At 41.3% G+C, this 19,537-nt stretch overlaps 1 protein-coding gene across 1 annotated transcript in view; it reads left to right on the top strand.

Moving 5' to 3' along the window:
• The first annotated feature begins 392 nt into the window (after positions 1-392).
• CDC42BPB (CDC42 binding protein kinase beta (DMPK-like)) overlaps positions 393-19,537 on the top strand; it is a 66,513-nt gene continuing 47,368 nt past the window's right edge. Inside the window, exons 1-3 of the mRNA XM_014957556.1 lie at positions 393-479; positions 13,853-13,936; positions 17,581-17,676. Coding sequence (XP_014813042.1) covers positions 417-479; positions 13,853-13,936; positions 17,581-17,676 — 243 coding nt within the window. The 5' untranslated portion in view covers positions 393-416. The remainder of the gene's footprint in view (positions 480-13,852; positions 13,937-17,580; positions 17,677-19,537) is intronic.

Here is a 19,537-nt window from a genome sequence, read left to right as displayed (position 1 = left end):
AATTATTCTAGTGGCTGAAGGATCGGGTGGCTTTTCTCTAGAGTTTACCAGTAATGAATGAGCTCTTCAGCTTTCACATGGTCCTTCACTGATTCTTGAAACCCCAGAGAAAGGTGGGGGGGGCATGGGAATCCTTCTGAAAGACTACTTTGCTCTTTACTCAATGGCAACAAGGCAGAACCAATCATAGGACTGAACTTTTTAAAAAATTCTAAGTATTATTTAGCGTAGTTAATATTTTTTCCTTCTGTAGTTCTAATAGTAATTGAAAAAGTGCACTGGGTATGCAACAAGTACTTTTCACTTCTGATTTATGGCTATTTTGTTTTACAGTATTTCTCTTGATAACTGAACTTTCCTTTTTTGTTTTTTTTTTCACCTAAACAGCAAGACCATTTACAAAATTGGTGAAGGAAATGCAACTTCATCGAGATGACTTTGAAATTATAAAAGTGATTGGAAGAGGCGCGTTTGGTGAGGTAAGAGATTTTTACTCTCAGTTACAGTAACGTAACTTTCATCCTTTGTGCGGCTGATTTCTTCCTGCAGTTGACCTCTACTTGTCCTAAAGACAAAAGATTCACACAGATGTGTTAAAATACCTCCAAATGTGGGATACGAGCTACGTACTGGTGAAATGTCCCTTTGAAGCGCAGGATATTTATTGTCCAGTTCTGCCATTTCTGTGACTGGCTCGTTCTGACCTGGGTGTAGCAAAACAAGTGTCTCTCCGATGCGTTATCTGAAGAGGGTGGTCCCACCTAGCAGCTGCACAGCTGAATTTGGGATCTCTTCTCCCACTTGCCATATGTACTCTTCTGTGCTGCTATAATTTAACACAGAGCTGGGCTGCTTCTACGGCAGGAACGCGGAGGCTGCTCCACCCATCTGCCTGTCTCTGTAGCAATCTGGTAATGCAGAAAGACGCATTTGGCTGCCTCAAAGGCTGTTCCCCGTCATCTTTGAAGATCAAAGGCTGCTGGATGTGTTTTTTTCGGACAGCAAGTCGAATCATGCTGGGACGATAGGAACGCCTTGCGTTTTGAGGACTCGCCAGTCCCAGGACCCTGGACTGAAGCTTCACTTCTTAATACGCTTGATGAAAGTCACATCAGTCACAAGTGCTCTGATAGGGCTTGCCACTGGCAAAAGCGTTCATGAGCAAGTCCCCTCCAGCACCCATAGGATACCTGCATAAAGTCCCCTCCAGCACCCATAGGATACCTGCGACTTCTGGAGAACCTCAAAGACGACTCTTTCAAGCATTTGAGTACACATAACTAAAGACATAGCTGTCAGCAAAAGAAGTTATTAGCTAGAGAGTTTCTAGAATTAAAAAAACACCTTAGATTTCTTTCAGGAAGCTTCTTTTAAGTAGTGCCATACTAAAGTCAAATGTAGTGACAGCCATTAGCGGCTCACTTCAGCTCATTAGCACTTGGTTACAACTTCTGCTGCCGGTGGCTAAGGTTAGGCTTGCTTATCTTCATCTCCCATTGTCTCCACAGAGAGCAGGACTGTGTGCTGTGCAGGGCTTTCTTTCCAAGCATAGTGTGCCCTGGACACTTCAAACTCTTTCACACAGGGTTTAAGGTGGGACAGAAGTATCACAGGTAGAACAGATACTGAGCTAGAAAAGTGCCAGGACCCTGCTCAACCTGGGTTCAGGAAGCAATGAGGTTTCTGTGTGTGTGTGCACTTGGGGGTGGGTGAAGTAATAGCTTAATTTCCACATAATTTTAAGGTACTTCAAGGACTGCTTTTGAGGAAAGTGGACACCTAAGACAGAAATTAATGTTTCAAGTACATCTCTTTGTCTGTACCACCCTTTCATGATGTGAAGGGGTAACATGAAGTTCAGGTGTAGTCTTGTGACCATGGCTGCTGAAAGAGCTTAAGCATTTTAAGTAAAATGTCCAGATAAATAGTAGCATCTTGACCTAGAAGACAAAAGTTCACTTTCTAGTGGATGCTGAACTTGATGAGTTGCAACATTTGTTCCAGAAAAGGAAGTGTTATCTTAGGTTAATGGAAATACTGCATGAGAATCGGCTGGCTGTTTTACTGGAGAGGTTGCTTTTAGCTGGCATCTATTATCTGAACGTAGCTTTTAGAGAGAAAAGTTACAGCGAAGAGTTTGGTGGGAGAAAACAGAAATGGGAGAATTTTTATAAGACTAAAAAGGGCTGAAAAATACAAGTTAAGTCGAGAAAAGAGGTCTGAGCATTTAGATGTTTGAATAGAGAGAAAACCTAGAGAATAAGACAGTAGTAGGTAACTGCCTCCCTCTCCATTAGGGTTTTGATTCAAAGCAGTAGCACAGTTTTGAAGAGATTGCCCCCACTTACAGCAGAATGATTTTGCTGTGCATGACCTGGATTTCTTTTGGAGGAAGCGAAACCAGAACCTCCGTTCCAAGTGTGCACCAAATGTGCTTCTGGCTGCAAAGGGTACATAAGAGTCAGTCACTGGGGTTGACTCTCCTAACAGCTTCAAAGCATTTTTGGTCTAGGAGAGCAGGCTAAATACAGTCTGAAGCAAAATTCCTGCACTGCGTACAGTAAAGATGGGAAGGCTCAGCACAGGCTACTTTTATCTGTTGTTCTGGTCTTGCCTTGCCAAATTACTTGCTGTAGTGGCTGTGACCACTGATATCTAAAGAATTTTAGATTAATGTTCTGGCAGTTTGTCTTTTGGTGGGATTAGAAGTGGTTTCTGGCTCTTTTCAGAACTAGACTTGTGAATGCTGTAGCTATCAAAAATTGTTTCAGGTCAAGGGAACCCTTTATAGTGACTTGCAGATGGAGTCAGTGTTGGGAATGCCTTCACACAGTATAACTTTAAGGAAGAGCTGTTTTCCCTAGTACTCGCTCTGTTCTTTTTCAAAAACGTGCTCTTCTCCACGTCAGGAGTTGACCAACTGGAAATCTCGGTACGACAGCAGATGAAGTATTTATATGAACTTCAAGTTCATATAAATGAATTTCAAACTAGGGGGTTTAGGATGATCTTTCTTAGCTCTGGATCAAGAGTCTTAAGGTGTATAAAAGATACAAATTCTGGGTGGAAGCTTGTATTAATAGTGTTTGGAGTGCCTGAATCAACAATGTCTTTCATATTCTTTCATTTGGAAAAGCATGAAACTTAACTAAAGCAATTCATATATTCCATTCTCCCCAGGAGAAATGAAGTTTCACTGTAGTGGAGAAAGTATCTTAATTTCATCCTTCTGTTAGAGCTGTGAGTTCTCACAGAGTCAGTGGTGTTAGTTACCATCAATATCACGTTGTCTTGTTCGTCTCATAAAAGTTTTAGTTTATAGTTGTAACAGCTTGAAACTTTTTGATCAATTTAAATTATGCAGGAATCATTTGGTTTAGGTTCATTATACTTTAATCCCACTTGCCAGAGAGTATTTCATGCTTTTTGCTTGTTAATGAATCTTTTGACCCTGGTGTATGTACTACAGTGCTATAAGTGCCAAATATTATAGGCATTATAAAATAGTAATAGTATAAAGGTTGAGATTCCGTAATAAGAAAATAAAATCTCATTTCTTGAGAGGGACTTGTGACATCTGACTCATATAAGGCAACAATTTGGAAAACTGAATGGGGGATCTGTAACTAATTTTTCTACAGTACATTTATACATACATGGGAACTATGTTAGAAATTAGCTGATGGGATTCTACTGGTTAAAAGGTTATTCATTATTTCTTGTTTAAAAAAAATCAAAGACAACTATCTGCTAGAATTAAATTTTATAAATACCTATAAAATATTTGTTAGAATGCATAAATAAATTAATCAGAATTAAACTAACCATATTTCTATTAGAATTAAGTAGTTTAAATTAAACGCTGAACAGCTAAACAAGCCAGACTTCAAAAAGGATGAAAACTACATTCCATTCTTCTCAGTTTAGCAACTTTGGACATTTTGGAGAATGCCAGGGGCTGTAGTCTTACCAAAGAACTTTTGCATAAATCAGTAACTTTGAAGAAAGATACCTTAAGAAAAATAAAGGCGTGATATTAGTTATTAGTCAGGATAAGCGGTCAATTTTTGCCACACAACATGTAAGTCAAGGTAACATGGTCTTTGCGTTTGTCCCTGTGAACACAACTGCAAAATGAGTACCTAATTTAAGGCAGATTGATATAATCATCAGTACATTTCTGTACTAGTATGTCAGTGCCTTTTCAAACCATCAGAAGTCAACCTGTTCTTTATGCTTGTTCCGGCAACATGAGAACAGAACCCAACTGGTAATCCAAACCACCTGAGCGAAAGTTCTTATAGCACAGGAGATTTGAGAAAGCAAGAGAAAAAAAATATTTCTTAAAGTTCCATTCCATTATTATGGTAAGACAGAAACAGCCTAGCTCAGAACCTGGAGATTTCTTCTTTCGCCACCTGCCAAAACACGCAGTTCTCCTTTTCTCATAAACTAAGCCAACTGCTTTGCCTGCCAGGTAAAACTGAATGTCTGAATATCCTTTACAGCGACTTTTAAGGCTCTGACTCCTGGAGTCACTGGCTTGAGAAAATACTTTAATTTTTTCAGAAGTTTCATAGCTATGAAGAAAAGTTGGTTATGTTCTTTGAGTTCGTGACAGCTAGAATAGCATATAATTTGCAATGCTAGATGTAAGAAGGACAAACTATGCGTGGCTCTTCCCCATCTCGTAGGGTGTATTCTCCTGGGGGTATGCTGAGCTGGGTGGAACATTTCCAGGAGTGTCCCAATGTTACTGTCAGTCTTCCTTTTTTGTGGGTCATATGGGCAGATACCTCATGTGCAGAGGGGCAACCTCCATGAGGAATAAAATTAGTAGTAATTAAAAAGCCCTCTGAAAGAAATTCAGAACTAAAATAGTTTTCTGTAATCTAAATTCCACTTTCTATTAGTAAAATTAGTGTAGAAGTCTATCTTTGTAGACAAGAATGAGTATGTTGTGTAGGGTGAAGTTTTTTGTCAGCTAGTGAAAATACTTATTCTTTAGGAGAAAGTTTAAAGAATATGAGCACAGGATGCAAAACTCCTCTAGCTTTTAGACCTTTAAAAAAACCACACCAAGACAACAACAAAAAACCCCCAACCCACCTGTGGCTTGAAGTTTGCCTGTGCCCGACTACTCCTTCCTTCTAGAAACTCTGTGGACCATTATTTGGAAGGAAATCGTGTCCTGAGAATGTGTGCGTGGTGGAATTGTGCCTACCTGAGAAACTTGTGCCAGCCTAAGAAGTGCCTTCAGTGTGCTTGGTGTTGGCTTCTGGCCACCAAGGGAGCTGGGAGCACTACCATATGGGGAGAGGGACAGGAGGAGGACCCTGTGCATGGGGACTATCTGGCTCTAAATACTTGCACTTGCTCCTTTGCAAGCTTCATCTGACCTCTTAGTCATGTAATTGTAAGTCTTTAAGATCGCTTGTCCTCGTTTTGTGTAAAGGACCATTAAGGAACACTACTGTAATTTAACGTATTTCAGTGAAGAGCGGTTGTTGAAGGAAGAACCGTGTCAAGATGTACCTCGCTTGAGAACTCGGATTGTATAATGTGGCTGACACCTTCTGGAAAGTTGGCAGCGTGGGACTCAAACAATTGTTTTCCTTCCCTTGTTTGTTAGCGAGGGTTTCTTGAATGAGCAACGCTTACTGTGGCTGCAGCGGAAGGGTGGAACTGCTTGGTCCTGCTTAGCACAAAAATAACTAAAACTCTTAATGTGCCCCACCTAAGTATTACTGCTCTGGATGGATTAGAAACACCTTTTCATAGAAATGCTGTTCTGTACAGACTTGATCTATGTAGTGTTTAGTAATAAGATATGTCACCTTGACTCAGGATGCTTAGTCAGAGTCGTAGCTGGAATCAACAGATGTAAAAAACTGTTTTCAGAAGAAAATAAATAATGGTTGAGAGAACAAGACTGATCCCCTGTGTACCACGGGTTTCTGATAAATTATGTAGCTCCTAATGAGAGAGATATTGGCTAAGGGTGCAACAAGATGCAGAACTGCCTGTGCCTTCTCCACCTTGTAATCGCAGCTGTAGGTACCAAGTTTAACGTTTTTATGTACTTCTAGAAATTAATTTGGGGCACAGTGAGCCTACAGACTGCGATTAAGGCCGTCTCACCTATTCAGAAGCTTTGGTATTAGGCACCCAGCAGGGACTGTACCTTCCTACATTGTAGATTAACAGAATTTGTAAGTATTGCACACAACATATGAGACTTTTCATCCAGCTCTTCAAAGAGTCAAAGCATTCAGAATACGATACAGAAGAAGTAATTAATTAGCTTTGCTTTTCTACAGTATGCTCTTCACAAAAAAAAAAAAATTAAAAAAATCAAAGCGAGCTATTTTCTGCTGTCGAAATGAACGAAGAAAGAAGCTGCTTTGTTTGAACCCTATGAAAAGGCTTCAAAAAAGCTGGTTGCTATCTTGGTCCTCCCCAGCTCGGTGTCTGTTTTTATGGCAGCACCAAGTTACTATGGTGACAAGCAGGTCGCAAGGAGCCGGAGGAGAGACACAGCTCATTGTAGTGCCGCTCTGCCATTCCCCTCTGCAACCCCCCCGACAGCTGAGGAAGAGCCCAGGTGTTGTTTTTCGGGGCCTTTATTCATCTTTTGCACAACCTTTCTGGCTGGCACTTGTGATTTCTTATTTGCACGACGTGCAGATTCACACCGTGTGTTCAAAAAAAAAAAACAAATTTTGCTTTGGTATGTGCACCGTGGCATGTGAACCCTACCAAAAGACACTCCAGTTGCTCATTTTAAATGTAAAATAGACATAAAAAAACCTGATAGAGCAGTCCCGACCAGTTTTTCTTAAAGATGCAGTATTAAAAACTGTTAACTAAAGAGCTGTATATCAAAGACTTTTCGTATCCAAGAGTATTGGGAGGATAAAGCAGTTCCTGCAGTGTTTTTTCAGTAGCTAATGTTCAAATATCAATAGCATGAGACAGAAATAGTAGAGTAGAAGTGGCACGTACAAGCTTTAGCTGAGGGAAATGACTGTAATATTCAATTATGAATTTGATAATAAGACATTACGGATAAATTGTTTACATCTGAAATGACATTTTGTCTCTTCTCCCGGTTGAAAGGCTTGTCTAAAATCTCTGCTAAAATGTCTAAAGCCATTCCAAGTTCCTGCCAAAGGTTAATTCATGGTAATTTTACACTATTTTATCCGTGTAATTTTATTGTCCATTAGCCTGAGCCCATCTTTTATCTTTTATCATCCTTATTACTGATGTCCTTCCTTCCAATTTTATTTGTAGGTAGCAATCATATCCACTTTTTGATTTATTTTTTTTTAACAAGTAAACCTTTTTCTATTCCCACAGCAGTATGAGAGGCTCTTTATTTCCTTGATCATCTCAATAGTCCTCCTTCACACCTGCTCCAGATAAAGTTTATTTCTCTGAGGTGTGGCTGTGTGTGGAGTTTCCAGTGAGTCTGTATTTCTGCAAGGCAGTAATGTTTACCCATCCCTGGTGCTGTGTATCCGCCTATGAATTCCAGTCGCCTTTGTCTTTGTCTTTCTCTTAACTACCTGCTGTTATGAGCTGTTTGCACAAGGATTATCACCTGTAAGTTTGTGTTCCTCTTCTTTTCAGCTGACAACTTTTTGCATTTGAGTTTCACCTTATTCCTGAAAGTCCAGTCCTTGAGGATAAGTTGTACCTGAAAGTTTAAGGTGCCCTAAGCATGAGTAGTCCCTTAGTTAGCTTTTTTGTCTTTGCTTTGAAATTAATGCCACCCTGGTTTCCAAGAAGTCTTTTTGTTAACTATCTTAATGGTTTTCTGGAAATTCAGTCTTGCATTTAAATGATTTCTGCATTTTCTGACACCGTTCTGACATGAAAAGAGAAATTTTACTGTGATGCTGCTCACTGACACTGACCATGTCACTGAAGGGCAGGGTACAGTGGTGGGAAGTTCTGGCATGTTTGTAGAGGCTGATTTGGCTCCGATTCCCACCCTGTAGGTTTCATCGGGGCACGAGGAAAGGTGGAGCTCGGCCCAGGGTGGCTTTGCACATTGCAGCGCTAAATGTCAGTACCAAGTGGGTTTTGAAGGTCAAAATGCAGCAAAATACTTCTATAAAACAATTCAAGAAGCAAAATACTAGCTCTTGCCAAAGTCTAAAAAAGTTATTTTAGCGATATTGGTTCGGTTTTTATTTTATTGCAGTACAAGTGAAAAAACAGAGCTTTGAGGCAAAAAGTACAGGAAGAAGATGAATGGCAAGTAATACAAATGTGAGAGGGGGCTGTGATGTGTAATTACCACATCTGGCTCTCACTTATGCTGTAGCCCCAGTTCTTATACATTTTTTTTGACATAAATATGTCAAAAGTTGTGGGAAGTATAGGCAGTAGGATTCATTAGGCTTTCTGAGGTTCTTGAGGAGATATGCCTGTGTCAGGAACAGTGTGGTGAGTAGGATCCAAGAGGTGATCGTCCCCCTGAACTGGGCACTGGTGAGGCCTCACCTCAAGTGCTGTGTCCAGTTTTGGGCCCCTTACCACAAAAAAAGACATTGAGGTGCTGGAGCGGGTCCAGAGAAGGGCACCGAAGCTGGTGAGGGGTCTAGAGCACAAGTCTTATGAGGAGAGACTAAGGCAGCTGGGGTTCTTCAGTCTGGAGAAAAGGAGGCTGAGGGGAGACCTTCTCCCTCTCTACAACTCCCTGAAAGGAGGGTGTAGAAAGGGGGGGTTGGTCTCTTCTCCCAAGTCACAGGCAACAGGACAAGAGGAAACGGCCTCAAGTTACTCCAGGGGAGGTTCAGTTTGGATATTAGGAAAAATTTTTACACGGAAAGGGTTATCAAGCATTGGAATGGGCTGCCCAGGAGTGTGGTTGAGGCACCATCCCTGGAGGTGTTCAAAAGACGGGTTGACATGGTGCTGGGGGACATGGTTTAGTAATGGGGTTTTTTGTCAGAGTTAGGTTGATGGTTGGACTAGATGATCTTGAAGGTCTCTTCCAACCTATATGATTCTATGATTCTATATTCTTGACCTTTATTGCAGTGTCTCTGTTGCTGTGACGAGTCACAGTGACGGCAATCGGATCAGCTGGTGACAGCTGAGACCCACACTGACTTGCCTGGAAGGGGGGCTGCAGTGGAGGGGGAACCTCCGCATTGGGAACTTCTCCTTATCAGTGTTTTAAGACTTGGTAAAAAAGAATCTCTTAAACCTCTCTACCAAACCACTCTCTGGCTGTTTAGTGTTCAGAACCCCTGATTCTCCGTTCCAGCCTAGCATGACGGGATGCAAGGTGGATAAGTTTTGATTTTCTTGTTTCGACATAGGTATCAAAGTTAGTTGCTCTGGGTCAAAGGTGTGTGAATTAATTGGCCCACATCCATTCCCTTTGGCCAGCTAGAAAGATGCAGGAAAAGTCCAAGGCCAGAGCAGAGCTGAACCCTCCCATCTTCCAGTGGCTGAAGGTTCAGGGACTCCCAAACCACACCTGTAACTCGGGGATCAGTAGTCCCTGAGACTTCTGCTATGTGTGTTACTCACTCAGGTATTAAGCATGAACTTAAAAGTACTTTCTGAACACTTAGATGTCCACAGCAGCCTGTGGCTGGGTTCCAAAACTCTTCTGTGACAATGCTACTTCCTTACTCTTGCTACCTTTTCATTCGATGCTTTTCAATTTCTGTGTTATGAGAAACAGCAAATAATTGTTCTCAGTTCATCTTTTCCACGACATGATTTGATATGCCTGTCATAGCTGTTATCTCTTCCAGGCCTGGAATATTTTAGGTTATTAAATCTTCTTCTTCAGAAGCTATTTTATACCTCTGCTTGCACTTTTTTTTCCTTTCATTAGCCTTAACATACTTTTTTTTTTTTTTAACTTCTATTACAGTGTAAGTTCTAATAGCCTTGGAAATGAAGAGTGAGCATCAAAATTAAATCCTGGTCTTTTATAGTCTGTGCATAACACGAGCAGTGGTTTGGCCAGTAGACTTTTAAACTTTGAAGATAGAAGCAGTGCTTTTGTTCTTAAAGTAGGCATTTGCAGCAGTGTACAAATCTGCGTCCTTTGGAATACCTCTGAAAACAGAGTATTTTTTCTTACGTCAGTAGATGTGGTGGATTGGTATGTGGTATAGGAGCCATCATATTTAAAACCTGACATTTTGTATGGTTAGCACAATTGCAATAAAATAGGTTTCTCTTTGATCTCACAAAGTGGTCAGTGTAACTGAATTTGAGGTATGCTAGAGAAAGGGGAATTAATGCAGAAGTAAGAAAAAACAACTATACCACAACATCTCAGAAGCAGCCAAAGCCTTGTATGATAAATGAAGACTTAGAAGTACTGCCACCTGATGAATAAAGTGAAAGAAAAGTAACTTGAGGAAACACCGAGGTGTTTTATGGAACAAAAGGTGTAGGATTTTTTTGCAATATTGCCATTACTTAAGGCATAATTTAGTTTGTGCTTCCCTCTTTCAGTTCAGACTTCAGTGAGATTTGGGTTTTCCATTTCTGTTTGTTTGTTTTCTTAAAAAGAAATGATCTTAATTGTAAGAGTGAGTTGAGGAGTCAGGTCTAGTCAGGCCAAAATTCTGCTGCTTCTCTTGAGACATCTTCTGCACCTTTCAGGTTTCTTTTCAGAGATAAAATTATTGAGGAACTATCTATTTTGCTGTGTGGTTAAATGAATTTTTCTGCTACCACAAGCAGCTGTCCCACCATCACCCTTACAATTAAAGCAGCAGCGTGTTTACTGCTGCCATAACTTGATAACCACTTAATGTGAAAATATGACTCAACTTTCCTTATTAATTCTACTTTTTCTTCCACAAAGGACAATTATCTTCCTCCAGAAAGTTTAAATTGGGCTTTTTTAAGCAGTCCTTTCAGTCGAAAATAAATAGCACTAATATAGATAGCAACTGGGGAATTGCTAAATAGGTCTTACAGATTTGGCTTCCTTTTGCCTTTCGTTTTTCTTTTTCCAGGCCTGTTCTCATTTACCTCTTTGTTCTAAGGTTCCCTCAGCCCCTCAGCCGTTGCGTGTCCTCTGCGGTGCCAGGCTCCCATCACTGCTCAGCAGCTGAGCAGCCTTCAGGCTTCCCCCCATCCTGCAGAGCTTTCAGACAGAGATGGCCTTGGATTAAAAAAAAAAAGCACAGGAGGTGAATGTCTGGGTTCTGATTTGTGCCCTGTGTTTGTACTTGAAGGGCTGAGCAGTTCTGGTGCTGGGGTTGAACTGGAACGTGGCTCCTCCAGGGCTCGCAGAGCTACGCTTGCAAATGGCTTCTGCCCCAGAGCTTTTGTTCATCCTCAGCAGGTGATTGCCCTCAGTTCTGGTCTATCCCTTCAGTGGAGATGGAGGTGCTTCTCCAGTCATGGTGTTCTGTCTGGAAGGGTTTAAAACATATAGTGGGTAACATCAGCGTCTTGCAGCTTCCGAAAGCTTTTAATGTGCAGTTTGACTTAGAGTGTGCCTTCAGCTGTATCAGGGTAATGATTCAATTAAGTGTATGGAGAGTGGTTGTTACGATGGCTGTTAGCTGCAAGGCCATGATGAGGCTTGAGAGCAAGGCTAAATGCTTTGGGCTATTACTGAGGGTCGGTGCTGATCAGTTTCCTACGCTCCAAGGATCCTCATGTGTTTGGTTGAGCCTTCCTCCTCTTACTCATCCTTCCCCCACAGCACGAGCCGTGTCTGCGGGAGGTGTTTGTAGGCCAGGAGACAAGGGGATGTGATGTAGCTGTGGATGTTCTACATCACTTACAGAAGCTGCTTCTTAATGCTGCGTCTTTCCCAGATGTGTTTAGTGCCAGATTCCCATGCCTTTCCTGTGGTGGATACCTGCTAGACCTTCTCTTAAAATACGTTTCCATTACGTGACTCTTTGTGCAGGCATGTGCTAGGTGTTCCTCATCCATTACGGGATCTGGTGAGTGGAGCTTCACACACCGAGGGGGTGGGAGGTGTAGATACGCATCTGCAGAGTCGGGTGTCTAAACATGAATATCCCATTCTTGTGTTACTGGAGGAGCAATCGTCCCCCTGCCCCTCATCTGGAGTTTCTTCACTTCAACCTCATCCTGGGCTGCATCAAGAGAAGTGTGGACAGCAGGTCGCGGGAGGTGATTCTACCCCTGTACTCTGCTCTCGTGAGACCCCACCTGGAGTACTGTGTCCAGATTTGGTGTCCTCAACACAGGAAGGACATGGACCTGTTGGAACGGGACCAGTGGAGGGCCAGGAAGATGATCAGAGGGATGGAGCACCTCTCTTATGAGGACAGACTGAGAGAGCTGGGCTTGTTCAGCCTGGAGAAGAGAAGGCTATGGGGGAGACCTCTTAGCAGCCTTCCAATATCTGAAGGGCCAGAGAGGGACTTTTTATCAGGAATTGTAGTAACAGGACAAGGGGTAACGGTTTTAAATTGGAAGAGGGGGAATTTAGATTAGATACCAGAAAGAAATTCTTTATGGTGAGACACTGGAACAAGTTGCCCAGGGAAGTTGTAGATGTGCCATCCCTAGAGGTGTTCAAGGCCAGGCTGGATGGGGCTTTGGGCAACCTGGTCTGGTGGGAGGTGTCCCTGCCCATGGCAGGAGGGTTGGAACTTGGTGATCTTTAAGATCCCTTCCAACTCCAACCATTCTATGATTCTATGATAAGGTACAGAGAAGTATTATATTTCCCTCTTCAGGGCTTCAGACTTCGTGTAGTGTTGCTCTCTTTGACTCACTATTCCAACCTGGCGTTATAGTCAGCATCTTCTTAGAGCTGCTGCAGCTCCTGAATCCCTTATCTGTAAGATTTTTTAAGCAGCAGAAGAGGCGAGCTGATGTCATTCCTGTTACTTTTCCCACTGCTATTCAGAGCTCTGTTGGAAGCAATTGATGCTGGTTGGTTTTCTGCTTCTGAAGTAGAGGCGAGCTGAGAAGCAGCAGAAATATTCAAGCGGTCCACACATAGTCCTGTGAAAATGTTGCTGTCTAAGTCACGATGCCTGCTTTTCTTTTGCCAACTGGAAGAATTTTGTGGAAATGATGGCTTTACTACAAGAAGAATTAGTTTCGGTCTCGGCGAATACAAGTCTTGGTCAAACTAAAGTCTTTGCATTCCTAAGCCTTGAAGTTTTTGTATTCTTCTGTTTTTTTCTTCCGCTATACAGCTATGTGTGCAGCTACTGTTCATAACAGACCAGTCTAAGCAAGTCTAATACACAGGATGCATAGTAAAATGCTTCAAGCAAAATGATTAATAAGTAAATGAATACTGTTTTCGCTTCTTTTCGAATATCTGCATGCAGTACACAAAAGCGCGTTAATTTGCAAATATCTTTCAAGTTTCTGAAACCTGAAATGTGAAAACAAATTAGTCAAATGTAATGTATTTCTATTGACAGCGGCCTTTCTTGTTCTCTCAGGCTGCCCTTTTAAATGTTGCCTCCTTGGCTGAAGGCAGGGCGTACAAGCATCGCTTGTTCCTGGCAAACAATGCAGCTTTACTGCCCATCTTCATATTAAAAGCTTGGTGCTCCTCCTGTATCATCCCCCCTGTCCACCATCCTGGGCACTTGACCACACATGGCGTGCTGTGCATCAAGTGTATGGTTTATAGGAGTAGCGTAGGGGCAATATAGAAGGAGCAAAGACTCAAGCTGTAGTTTATCAGTGTGAGTTGATTGCTGATGACTCCTTGGTAACTCATTTCATTGATTTGTGAACAATTAGCTGTTTGAATTTTTTTTTTCTCTGAACATGCTTTTGTGTGAATATTAAGCTGTATAAATATTGTATTTCTATGCTTTTGCTAAATAAAAATATCTTATTGTTTCAGGTTGCAGTTGTTAAAATGAAGTGTACAGAGCGCATTTATGCAATGAAAATTCTAAATAAATGGGAAATGCTCAAAAGGGCAGAGGTAAGTAATACGGTTCTTTAACACAGAGTATTTTTAAAATGGCATTAGGAAAATTACATCGAAGCTCTTCCAGATTAGGAAGAATTATTTCACGAGCATAGGAGCTTCATTCTTTTTTCTTTTTTTTTCCTTAAGCTGTTTTAATGCAATCAAGTCTGACAGTCCCTTCCAGGCATCTGTTGTTCTCAGCATTACTCTGTATTCGTTTACCAGACAGTCTGCCCTAGTTCTTACCCTGAATTTATTGGCCAGATTTTTGTTTACAATAAAGGCAAGTTAAAGACTACATGAAAGCTGAGAGTGGTGCTACTACGGCATTCACAGCTGTATACAAAAACATTATGAAAAGGTCTTTTTTTCTCTTGCATTCAGAAAGCGTGCATGAAAGAGCTTTGCATCCTACACTTTGTAACAGGATTTATATAACTGGTGAAACTATAACTAAATACTTGAGAATCACGGATTCAGAGTGTAAAACAAAACATGTTAAGAAGGTAAATCTGTTTAAGAAGGGTATTTTTGATGAAAGGAGATGTACATTGTCACAACAAATTATGTAAACGTGAATGGGCACTTCACAGATTAGGGAGGGACCTACTGAGAACGTGCCATGGGAAGGGGCACATTCCTGACGGCGCTGCACAGTAGAGGAAACCCTTTTGGCAGATGTAATATTACTTAAGTCAGCAGGTAAATGAGCAATAGATTGGAGGGGAAAATATATGTAGCGCATCAATACTTGCAGCAGTTCTCTTCAGGGGCAAAGGCTGGCTGCTTGCTGAGGGCTGAGCCTGCTGACCCTTCCCTGTCCTATTCTTCTGTCCCCTTCCTGACACCTCCTCCCCCACAGCCTACCCTTCCCAGTCCCTCCCTTCCTTTCAGTGAGTCAGTGCCAGCTCTTTTCCTGTGGATTAATCTCCTCCCTCTCATTAAGCCCCTCTTCACCGCTGCCTGTGCCTGTTTTAGTCACAGTCGGGCCATGGGTCCACGCTCTCTTTAGGAGCTGATGTTCTTGGAGCTGTCGGGAGAGTCCACGCTGTGCTGCATCAGCAGTTCTGCATCAAGCCTTCCCCTGCATGGGGGAAATTGGCTGCCTGTTCTAGACAGGTTTCAGTTGGGTTAATTCACTGGTCAGTATACAATACAGAATCACAGAATCTCATAGGGTTGGAAGGGACCTCTGGAGAGCATCTGGACCAACCTCCCTGCCAGAGCAGGTCCACCCAGAGCAGGTTGCACAGGAACTTGTCCAGGCTGGTTTTGAATGTCTCCAGAGAAGGAGACTCTGCCACCTCCTTGGGCAGCCTCTTCCAGGGCTCTGCCACCCTCTAAAATTTAACGGCAATAATAACCTAATGGAAATACAGCTATGCTGGCTTACTGCAGTCATTTTAAAAGTAACTTAATTAAATGCCCTACCTAAATAGATGAAACTTTTACATGTAGAGATGTCCTGAGAAAACAGCTGTTTGCAAATCCCCTTCAAATTACCAACTGACTCCTGTTACCCACTCATGCAGGCAAGAGGTGGAAGAGGGTTATCCACCAAGAAGGAGGTATAACAAGCAATAGTTTTCCCAATAGACACTTAGGACAAGTCACCATCAGCTCAGTCCTCGTCCTCCTGATTTTCCCCACCTACAAAAGACAGTAAAGGCACCAGCTTCTCTGTTGTGCCACTCCATCTTTTCCTGTTTGGTTTGCTCACTTGATTTGGCTTTTCTCGATAAGCAAGACTTTATAACTTGCATACCAAATTCATAAAACGTCTGGGCGTTAAAATTTCCCAAATGTGGTAAATCTTGTTAGTTTTTAAAATGAAGCCTGCAAGAATACAGTTGCCTCTTAAGCGGGCAGTTCCACTGAAAAGCAGACTGCAGGCGTTTTATTATCCGCTGGATGAGTGGTCCAAGAAGCACATTGTTATACTGGTTTATGTTTGTTTTGTATGACATATTAAACATAGCCAAAAGTTACCTAAATACTGCTTTTTTTGTGTACTGGCTGCAAGAAGAAAACCCCGTATGGTCGGAAGCCACTAAAATACAGGAAAGATTAGTGAATATCAACTGACATCCGTAAATGGCTTGCAAGCAAAAATAGGCACGCCGTTTATGTTGATAAGGTGGACCATTTGTATTCGTTGTTCTGACAGCAAAAATACATAGTCATTAGCGTATTACTGTTGACAGTTCCAAATAAGCCCTGACTGGCTGATTAGGCAGCATGTCGTGCTTTTTCGAGGCACGTCTCGAGGCCTTTTGAGCAGAAAAAGGAGAGTTTTATACTTTGAATTCGTGACGCAAAGCGTTGAGCGGCCTTATTGCTTTTGAAGTGTCAGTAGCATTCCCTCGCTGTTTGAGGTTGCCCAGTGAGCTGGATCAAGGGACCCATGTCTTCAAAAATAAACAGGCTGGTTTCCTGCCTTGGCAGCCGCCTGCCGCGGCGGTGCCAGGGGCTCCGAGAAGCGCCGTGCTCCGCCACAGCAGGCAGGGGATAGGGTTTCTCGGAGCTGCCCTTGCTGCCAAACTTTTTGCAGGGCGATACTTTGGCCTTGGATTCAGAAACCGTTAAGCCACTCTCAGTTAACGTTTAATTGCGGTTTACATCTCCTTGCACCAATAATTACTAGCTTTACAACGTGGCTGCAGTATTGTCTTCTTCACTAGAAATGTAAGTCGACTTTTGCTTCCATAGAGTGAAAAAATGGTTGAGACCTTTATAAGGTGCAATCAGTATATGGGAAGGCTTCAGATTCCGAGGAACGTTCCTTCCATAGTACACATCCCGATAAGTGGCAATGACAACAACAAAAAAAATAAAATCAATTATTATCTAGAACCCCAACACTTGAATCCGCAGCTACCGAATATCCCACTAGTGGCTCTCTGAATCCAGAGTAGTGGAAGAGTCCCAAGATCTGCATCTTGATAGTTCTGATCCAATAAAAACGTTAATATATTTTTATTAAGGAAGACTCGCTTGAAGTTTATGAAAGTTGGTTTTATGTAAAGGTGCTGAGAAAATCTGTTACACAGAGCTGGCTTCTCTGAAGTGCTGCAGTGTGCTATTTGAAGTAGAGGAAAGATTATTGAAAATGAAAATGTATTATACTGGACAAAGATAAGACAGTAATTGTAAAATTTGCTTATTTCCTATAGTGTGTTGCCAGTGTCTGGAACCTGAACTGTAGAAAAGTGTTCGTGAAACTCTATTTTCACGAAGGTCTTTTTCAGAAGAACTAGACTTACTTTCCTAGAGCCACTATCTTTCTGCTGCAGATTGCACTGGCAAATTATCATTTTGCTGGCTTTCAAAAATACATTATGGAACAAAACTTCGGTGTTGACTTGAATCAGTTTGTGGGCTTTTTGGTGTTTCGGGGGTGTGTGTTGGTTGTTGAGGGGTTTTTTTTTGTTTTTTTGTTTTCCTTTTTAAGATCGCAGTCAGGATTAGAGTGACTGAATGCCTAAGTGCAAGCCTGCAGAGATTCCCTGGCTTGTCACTTGCACAGACTGAATGCCAATGAATAGAGACCTCTGTTCAGTAATTTTAAATAATCCCATAAAACATCCATATATATTCATCCTGTGAAAACTACTTGTTGATGTTGACAATGGCTTTTCCCCCCTCTCTTCCTTTAGACAGCTTGCTTCCGAGAAGAGAGAAATGTCTTGGTGAACGGAGATTGCCAGTGGATTACTACGTTGCACTACGCCTTTCAAGATGAGAACTATTTGGTATGTTTGATTCATAACAAGTAAAAGCTTTAGCTTATGAAAGAACTTTATTTTTGGTACATTTAAGGATATTGGCGCAATAAATCAGTCCACCTCATGCCTCACAGCAGTGTTTCAACATTCTTGTTTTCTCCTTGAAGAAAAACTTCAAAGGACTGACTGTAACTCCAGGAGAGTGAGGAATTGTATAGTACTACAGTATATAGAGGTTTAGTTAAGCATCTTAATTTAACTGATCTACCCTTGCATAAAATATATCCTGCTTAAGTTTAATGTTTTTTGGATAACATTGCAATTATATAATATGAGGTGTTAACTCCATGAAAATAAGAAATATTTTCATTTTATTTTAAACTTTCAGAATGTCTTTTGAAGTAAGATTTTGTTTAAAAATTGCAAAAGTAATTTAAAATTTTATTTAAAAAAATGATTAAACTGATATTTTAAAACCCTCAGGAAAAAAAATAGCCTATTTCTTAAAAATATTTAAATAAAATAACCTTTTTAAATCAGGAGATCGGTTATCTCTGTAGTTCGAGAGACTTTAGCAACTGTTTATAAAGAAAGTCATTACTCCTAATACATTTTTTTTAATGATGGGTTACTAGAATTATATCATATGAGCTATGTTAGCCTTAGTCACAGAAGTCAGGAGAGTGCTGGTCAGGAGCAAAATCAGTAAAGCCCCAACATACTATAGCATATTGAACCATACAGCTTCCGTGCTGCTCCTTCAGGCTTGGTTTGCAAACCTGCTATTTCTGTGACAACAAACAGAGTTCTAAAGTAAAAGTTTTACACCTTCTTAACGCTTTTAGATACAGTATCACAGTAGAAGGTCATGATTATAAATAGAAAAAAATGTACTGTTAAAGGGTGCCAATGAGTTCAGGAACTAAGTATATGAAGGAGTTTGAGGATACTCAAACTTTTTCACAGGTGCTGAAACAAAACAAATTATTGTGACTGTCATGAATAACAAGCACATCATCAGCAAGTAAGCAGTAGACTCTCAGACACTCATTTACAGGCTGTTTCCGTTGAATGCTTTGTGATAGACCCAGATTTTCAGCCTCTCAAAGTTTAGTTATCTCTAGCACCTCCTCGTGAACATAGCTCAAAATTTCAAATTCCCACAGAACCAAACAGCCTTTAGTCTTGCATAAAAATAACCTAAGACATCCTATAACGTCATATTTCCAAGTAGCTCCTAAGAATGGAGATACCTAAAAAAAATTGTTAGCTGTGCAAGATAGCAAGCCATAGTAAGGACAGTATAGAGAGGTATCTAGGGTTGCTAATACCATTTTATTCAAATCTGTTCCAAGCAAGTTATAGCAATATAACACATTTCTTTTCCCTAAGTTCCCAAAGGCATTTAGATGTTGCAGTTTCACTTGACAGCAGAATTTAGACATCTAGCATCTAATTTAAGACCCAGTATCTAAGAAAGCAACAGCTCTGCCTGGCAGCCAAAGCCAGCAGATTCCCAGCTTGCCTGAGGTCTGGTTCCACGTGTGCCGAGATGCTGCCTTCCAATTTGGGCTGTTACTCAGCATCCACCTCATGGAAGTGTCTGGTGCTCACAGATGGAGTCTATCTGCATCTCAGTCACGCTATTGTAAATGATGCATGAAGAAAAGGTGAAAACACAGCAGGAAGTGACTTTCATCCAAAAACCTGGAGAGAAGGTTCTCTTCTGTCTTAGTGCTTCACTTGTCCGAGTGACTTTCATCCAAAAACCTGGAGAGAAGGTTCTCTTCTGTACTGTCTTAGTGCTTCACTTGTCCAGGGGCTAAAAGATCTCTTCAATTCCCTGCTCAGCTTGAAGAAGTTTATAGCTATGTTTTTCCCTATCTTG

This window comes from Calidris pugnax, unplaced genomic scaffold (assembly GCF_001431845.1).
Source record: "Calidris pugnax isolate Ruff unplaced genomic scaffold, ASM143184v1 scaffold211, whole genome shotgun sequence".
Taxonomy (NCBI): Eukaryota; Metazoa; Chordata; class Aves; order Charadriiformes; family Scolopacidae; genus Calidris; species Calidris pugnax.
Note: the sequence above shows the minus strand (reverse complement) of the source record. Positions and strands in the feature narration are given on the sequence as shown.